The sequence below is a fragment of the Phascolarctos cinereus genome, unplaced genomic scaffold, assembly GCF_003287225.1.
Source record: "Phascolarctos cinereus isolate Bilbo 61053 unplaced genomic scaffold, phaCin_HiC Scaffold_5;HRSCAF=322, whole genome shotgun sequence".
In the NCBI taxonomy this organism is placed as follows: Eukaryota; Metazoa; Chordata; class Mammalia; order Diprotodontia; family Phascolarctidae; genus Phascolarctos; species Phascolarctos cinereus.
Genome location: NW_027555958.1, coordinates 445,276,894 through 445,284,634, shown reverse-complemented (window position 1 = coordinate 445,284,634; position 7,741 = coordinate 445,276,894). Strand labels below are relative to the sequence as shown.

The 7,741-nt window shown below is 48.8% G+C and overlaps 1 protein-coding gene across 1 annotated transcript; it reads right to left on the bottom strand.

Annotated features, from left to right (window-relative positions):
* Nucleotides 1-1,410: 1,410 nt before the first annotated feature.
* TMEM125 (transmembrane protein 125) lies at nucleotides 1,411-6,414 on the bottom strand. Its single transcript, XM_020975476.2, has 2 exons — nucleotides 6,320-6,414; nucleotides 1,411-6,149 (listed from the first exon to the last, which is right to left on the bottom strand). Exon 2 carries the CDS (start codon nucleotides 5,945-5,947, stop codon nucleotides 5,234-5,236), a length of 714 nt encoding a protein of 237 aa, XP_020831135.1. The 5' UTR covers nucleotides 5,948-6,149; nucleotides 6,320-6,414; the 3' UTR covers nucleotides 1,411-5,233.
* Between the last annotated feature and the right edge of the window lie 1,327 nt (nucleotides 6,415-7,741).

The following is a 7,741-nucleotide window of genomic DNA, read 5'->3' as shown; positions in this document are numbered from 1 at the left end:
TGGGGGATCCTGCATGGAGGTGGGGAGAGATGCCCTTGGGTAAGCAGGGGCAGGGGACAGGAGAGGGAAGCAGACCAGAGCTGGGTGACTATACCAGTCCAGCCCCCATTACCGGCCCACCCTGTTTCCCTGAATGTTGTCCTGGAAAAACACCATTTCCCCTCCAACTGATGGAAGGGGGGGTCCACACCCCATAACCACAGTGACCTGAAAGTGGAACTGTTCCTTTAACTGCTCCTTTATACTCCTAATGGGGTATATTGATGGAGTGATGGGACCTGGACCCTAAAAGGAAAAGACCATGTCTTCTAAAGCAACCCAGTCGCTGGATTTTCCTATACATTTCAGCAGCCCAGATCCCAGCCCTCTTAGATCACCGAATTAGCTTATTGGACATTCCTTTCACCCATTAGGCTCTCTGCCAAGCCCTAGACTACTTGCATATGCTGACAACTCCTTAATCCTAATTAGCCTGCTTGATAGTCCTTTCACTGTTGCACCTGGCCCACCCCAGACTACTTACCGCTCTTTAATCCCATCCAGATCCTTTCACAGTCCCTTTTGTATAGAAGCATCAGTCTCATCTCCATTAAGTTGCAGATTCCCTAAGAATCTCGCTAGCTCCCATAGGCATTATAATAAACCTTGTCTCTTGACTGGAAGGTTTGAGTGTGTGAATTAATTCCAAGCCGACACTGCCCTATACCCTGACATTTTAGGGTTCCCAGAAACCCCAAACCACATCAAGACTGCTATAAAAATGTTTAGCCATTTACAAGAATTTTGATCTCAACCAATAAATACATGGTTGGAAACTGAGACAGGGAAGCTAACCCACAAGGGACAGATTTTACTTAGCTCAGGCTGAGAAGGGGGCAGAGCCAACTAGAGAGTTAATTACTGCAATTAATGATGCCACAGATCCCCAAGTCCCCGACTGGTGCTGACCTCTGGAGAGACTTAACAACGAAATGAGCCCTAGCAAGGAGAGGTGGTGTGTTTATCCAGGTAATCACCACCTTGAATAGCAACTTAGCCAACACCCCACCTGACTACATTTATTATCCTATTTCCTTCCGAGTTAATTATTTAATTTTATTGATCTCTTTTCCACCTTCATTTACAAATATAGCCCTTCCTCCTCCTCTCCCCAGAGAACAATTCCATGTAACAAAGAATAAATTTTTAAAAATAGTTCAGTAAAACTGACCACCATATTAACTGAGACAGTGTTCCATACCCATAACCCTCTGCCTCTGCATAGATGGTTGGGTGGTGGGTTCTCTAATCTCTTCTCCAGGACCAACTAGTAACATTCCCATTTTTTGTAGTGGTTGTTCTTTTCATGTTCATTGTTGTAGCCATTGTATATATTGTTTTCTGGTTCTGGTTACTTAACTTTTACATCAGTCAGTTAAACTAGCATTTATTAAACACCTGTTATATGCTAAGTACCGGGGATATAAGACAACAACAAAGATGTCCCTGCCCTCTAGGAGCTCACAGTCTAAAGGAAGAGACAAAATGCAAACAACTGTGTACAAAGGAGATGTAGACAGGATAAACTGGTGGTCATCAACAGAGGAAAGGTTCTAGCATTAAGGGAGATTGGGAAACTCTTCTTGTAGAAGACAGGATTTTGTCTGGGACTTTAAGGAAGCCAGGAAGCAGAGATGAAGAGGGAGAGCATTCCAGACATAAGAGACAGTGAGCAAAAACCATGGGAGTAGAGAGAGTGTTGCAGTTAAGCCATATTGAGGAGGCCAGTGTACCTGGAATAAAGGGTATGTGGAGGAATATAAGACATAAGAAGATTGGTTATGAAGGGCTTTGAAAGTCAAAAAGGGGATTTTATATTTGATCTTGAAGGTAACAGGGAGCCACCACAGTTGAGGGCAGTGTATGCTTCAGGAAGATCATTTTGACAGCTGAGTAGAGGAAGCATTGGCATGGGGAGATACTTGAGGCAGGGAGACCAACCAGCAGCTATTACAATAGCCTAGGGGTGAGGTGACAAGGGCTTGCAGCAGAGCGGTGATAGAGGAGAGGTGTTATGAAGACAGAAGTCACAGGACAAGGCTAGAGATTGGATATGGGGGAAAAGAGTGAGGAGTCAAGGATGACACCCAGATTTTGAGCCTGGGTGACTGGGAAGATGGTGGTACTATGGACAGTACGAGGAAAGTTAGGAAGAGCAGAGGGTTTGCGGGAAAAGATGATGAGCTCAGTTTTGGACAGGTCAAGTTTAAGAGGTCTACAAGACCCCCCATATGAGACATCTAAAAGACAGTTGAAGATGTGAGACTGGAGGTCAGAAGGGAAGTTAGGGTTACACAAATAGATGTGAGAGACATCTACAAAGAGATGATAACTGAGACCATGGAAACTGATGAGATCCCCAAGAGAAATAATTGAGAGGGAGAAGTCCCTATAAGTTTTCCCATGCTTCTTGGAATTCTTTATGCTCAAAATTTCTTACAGCCCAGCAAAATTTCCATTACATTCATGTACCTTAATTTGTTTACAATTCTTTGCTACTTCAAAAAAAATACTATGAATATTTTGATGTCTGTAGAATCTTTCTTTTCATCTTTGACCTCCTTGGGGTATGTGCCTAGTAGTGTGATCTCTGGGTCAGCAGCGCCTTTGGACATTTTAGTCACTTTCTTTGCATGACTCCAAATGTCTTTCCAGAATGGTTGGACCAATCCAGAGCTCCACCATCAGGGCATTAATGTGCCTGTCTTTCCACAGCCCTTCCAACATTGACCGCTTCCATATTGGGTCAATCTGCCAATTTTCTGGGTATGAGATGAAGCCTTAGAGTTGTTTTTACTCGCATTTCTCTTGTTACTGAGTTGGAGTGGTTGCTTATGTGGTTGTCAATAGTTTGTAATTCTTTTGAGAACTGTTGGTTCATATTTATCAAACACTTATCCGTTCCCCCAGATCTTTTCTCCCCCACAGGAACTATTGTCTAGTCACGTTTCCTTGATACTATAATTGTGCAAATTATTTTTTAAAACACAAGCGCAAGACTTTATGTATAGTCCTATCAAATTTCAACTTAGTAGATTCAGTTTGATGTCATGGCCAACTGATATATATTTAGATCCTGACTCTCCCATTCAGGGTGTTAACTATTCCTTCCAGCTTTGTGGCATCTGAAAATATAATAGGCATGCCATTTATGCCTTTATCTAAGTCACTGATGAAAATGTGAACTAGCACAGATTTCTGGGACACTCTTCTAGACATCTCCATCCATGTTGATATTAACCCATTTAAGAACAACTCACTGGGTCAAGTCATTTGATAATAACAATATCTAACATTTAAACAATGTTTTAGGGTTTGCAAAGTCTTATCTCGTTTGATCCTTACAACAGTCCTGCCCAGAAGGTGCTATTACTATTATTCTCATATTATAGATGAAGAAACTGAGCAACTTTCCTAGGGTCACACAGCTAGAAGTGTCTGAGGTTGGATTGGAACTCAGGACCTCCAGTTTCCATGTCTAGCTACATTTATGCTTGAACGTATATATCTACCTGAACTGTAGTCTAGCTTGCTTCTCTCCCTCTTGTCTGCAAGAAGAAATAGCATGAGAAGCCTCAGGATCTCAGAGACCCCAGAAATGCCAGAGATACTACATACTGCACAGGTCTCAATATATCAGATCCCTAAGATTCTGGAGGCCTTGGAGAAGCTGGAGATACCAGAGACTTCAGAGAAAAGACCTAACTGTGCTGTCTTGGTTAGACTCATGACTGACCTTTGTAGTTAGCTCTGGGTGCTAGGTTAGGAAGGGCTTTGCTAAGCCCCAGAGTGCCTAGGGGAGCCAGTCGGGACCATCTCTGCCCAGGCTTTGCTGGAGGTCCAGGGGATGCTTAGCCCACTGTGCACAGAGTCCTGACATCTATAGACTACGCTGAATACCTACCCATTGCCTTCTTTGATCTTCACAATTTCATAGCCCCGTGGGACGAGTGGGACAGATATCTGAGAGATAAGTACCAGGAGGCTCATGCAGGTTGAAGGACTTGCCTGAGGTCAATGGTTTGTATCAAAGGTGGAGTCTCCACCAGGCTGCAGATGAGAAAGCTGAGAGGTGCATGATTGCTGTCTTCAAGCATGTTATTAATATGTTGTTTGGCTCCAGAGGATACAGCTAAAAGTTAAAAAAAAACCCCATCTATTGCTATTTAATGTTAGCAGTATGGTGGGGGAAGGAGGGCTGGTTCCAGGATCAGATCAGGTCCAACCTCTGACATTCGCTTCCTGTGTGGTCTTGGGCAGGCTCTTTGGCTTTGGGCAGCCTCAGTGTCCTCATCTGTAAAAGGGGATGCCTCCATTCCACACCTGTGATGCTGCAGACTCCACCAAGCTTTGCACCTCTTGGTGAGCTCCCCGAAACAACCCAGCTCACTCTGAGCTGCGGCTGTTGGGTCTCCCCAGGGCCAGAACTGGGTCTGATCTAAGAACTCAGTACACGGGAGGGCTTCATAAATGTGGACTGCATCGCAAGGTGTTGTCCAGCACCTTTATTTGGGAGCCTGATCTGAGACGAGAGGGGTTAACAAGGTCAGAGTGGGAGGGTCTCCTCTAAGCTGGGGAGAGAGAGGGGAATCTCTGAGTTGGGATGGGGAGGCTCAGGGGGTCCTTGGTCTGGATTAAGGGTCAGAAGGGAATCTCTGAGCTGGGATGGGGAGGTTAAAGGGGGTCTCTGAGCTGGTGGGAGGGTTAATAAGCAATCAGCGCTTATTAGATGCTAGGCACTGTGCTACATGCTTTATAAATATTATCTCATTTAAAGGGGTTCAGAAGGAGTCTCTGACTTTGGATGGAGGATTTTCTGCTTTGCTACTTTTAGGAGGCTGTTGGAAGGTGGAAGGTCTGGTGATCCCCAAGAAGGATGGAATTTTCATGTGTGGGAAAGGAATACTAGGACAGATATGGGATTTCTGATTACAGATAACACACATGCCCAACCAGGACTACGTTGACCACCACCACATGTAAGCCAGACCTGTTAGTGATGATGGAAGGTGGGAGAACAGAGAAGGGTCCTGGAGGTCAGTATTGGAGGTCAGAGAAGGATGGAAGAAGGCAGAGACAAGGGAGTGGAGCTGGAAGGTGACTCTTGGTGGGGCGGGTTGCCTGTGAGGCGGGAGGCCAGAGGGCAGAGGCTGGTAGCTGGACCTAGAGGTCACCAGTGAAAGTCAAAGGGATTTCAGCTGCTGCTGTGGCCCAGTCCAAGGAGGTTGGCGATGCTGGGAGTGGTTCGCAGCCGTCCAGAGATACTGAAGATGCTGCTGCCTGCTCGTCTCTGGCCTCGACCTGAGCCCGTAGCTGTGGTGGGCAGGAGGCAGCGGCCTCCCATGCCTACTTGGTAGAGCAGCAGTCCCAACAGGAGGAGGGCCCCCACGACACCCAGGATGATGCCTGCAGTTAGCATAGTGGCCAGGGGCCTGGCTGGGCTGGGGCTGGGGCCAGGGCCAGACGTGGGGGAAGCAGCCAGGCCGACTAGCACTAGGCCACTGACCAGCAGCACCAGGCCACTGACCAGGACCACGAGACTGTCTGCTCCACCCCCACTGCGCAACAGGGCCACGTGCTGGGGTTGCCGGATACAGTTCATATCCTGCACAGCTGAGCCCAGCAGCTGCTTCACCAGCACCAGCAGGGCCAACAGGCAGAGGACAGTGCCCATCGCCAGACGCCACTCACCTGAGCGGCTGCTGGTGGAGTAGAGCAGGGCTACCCCACCAGCTCCACAGCCAGCCACTAGCCCCACAGCCACAGAGAAGCAGAGGGCTGCACGCCGGGGCTCCTGAGACCACCACAGTTCCACATGTTCCTCCAGTGCATCTAGGGCTCCTGCCCCGCTCACAGACATGGGCACCCCATGCTGCTGCAGGCCAGGGGATGCTTCTAGCTGGGCCATCTGTTGCAGCTGCGCTTGAGGGCCAAGCTGGAGCTAGAGAGGACCAGGGAATGTAGGGGGCCCGGAGAGCTCAGGGAGACTTAGGGAGAATCACGGTGGGGGGCTCAAAGCCTTAGCTTCATGGTTGCCCTCCCCCCCCACAGCTGGCCTAGGCCCTGTGGGTCGAGTCCCTCTGCACAGTCCACAGCAAGTCCATTGTCACCTAGGAAGACAGAGACACAGAGGCAGCTCCTAAAAGGTGCCCTGGGAAGATCTCTGCTCTCTCCTCTCCAGTACCATCCCCCTCCCCGAGGCCCTTTAAGAGATCCCCTTCCCCAGCAATGCCCCTGCCTTCCCTCCCCTTCCATCCTCCCAGTAGCCCCTCTCCCTCACCTTCTAAGATTCCAGTGTTCTGGCTCCTTCATGTTAAGCTGGTGGGGCTCCTATCTGGACAGCTCCAGAGCTGGGCTCTCAGCACCGTCCCAGCAGGGCCTGGAATAAAGGCCCATTGAACCTCAGGCCACTCCCATGACCTCAGCTGCTTCTTGTCACCACCAGCTCCATGGGGCTGCAGCGTAACTCTTCAGCACCCAGACAGCTGGAACCCCACCCCCTTCCTGGTACTCCCTTTCCCAAAGGGAAGGGGCCCATCTCTAGGGGTCATGATCCTGGCTAATTACAGGCACCTGCTAAGTGTCATACTCAGGTTTGGGCCCCTAATGCCCACCCAGGACCTGAAAACAAAATGCATGAGAGCTCCTGATCAATCAGGGGAAGACAGTGGGTGAAGCCAGGTGCCCAAATCAGTAAGAGGCCCCTCCCTGGCAAAGGCTCCTCTGGAAGCCCTGATGTATGAACACACACCTTCATGGCTGCCTTCTTTCTCCAACCCAGGGGTCTGCAAACTTTTGGGTCTCTTTACACTCTTAAAAATTGGTATCTCCCCCTCCCTTCCTTACTGAGAGCTTTTACTTATGCGGATTATACCTCTTTGATATTTTGGTTATATCAAAAATGAACGTCTTGCTATTATTATGCAAATGATTTTGATTTCATAGACCCCTTGAAAAGGACTGGGGATTTCCAGGGGCCCCCAGAGCAGATTTAAGAACTGCTCCTCCAGCGATCTTTCCCCTTCCTGGCATTCACAGAGGTCTTGCTCCCTGGCTCTCCTCTCCAGCACTGGCTCCCGCCTGAGGTGGGGAAAGTCAGAATTGTCTTTGTTCCCCACTGCCACTTCCAGACCCTCCTTCTGCCCCCATGGCTCAGCCCCCCTCCTCCTCTGAGGTTCATGCTAGCAAATTTGTCATCCAGTCTATACAGCAGAAGCCATTGCCCACCAGCTCCAAAGTCGTTCTCCCCTCTTTCACGAGGAAGTCGGTTCCTGACTCAGTCTTCCTCAGCACCCTGCCCTCTACCACCACACTAGGAGACTTCAACATATACACTGATATTCCCTCAAATGCCCTGACCTCCCAATCCCTCAGTCTCTTCAACCACCATGACTTCCTCCTCCACGCCTCTGCCCTAGCCACACTGGGGAATGATCACACCCTTGATCTTACTGTTACCTACACGTGTTCACAAAATCTGGAAACTCTCTACACGATCCTAACCTGCCATCATTCCATCTCTCTGTGTGCCTCACTCCTCTCACAGCTATTCTGCTCACCATGACCTTCCTCCCTGCCTCCCTTAGTCGCTAGGGCTTCTCTCTGGCTGTCCCTTCTCTTTCCTCTCTTCCAATCTTGATCTTGGAGCTGACCAGTTCACCTCCATGCTGTCCTCTATCCTCACATCCCTTGCTCTATCAGT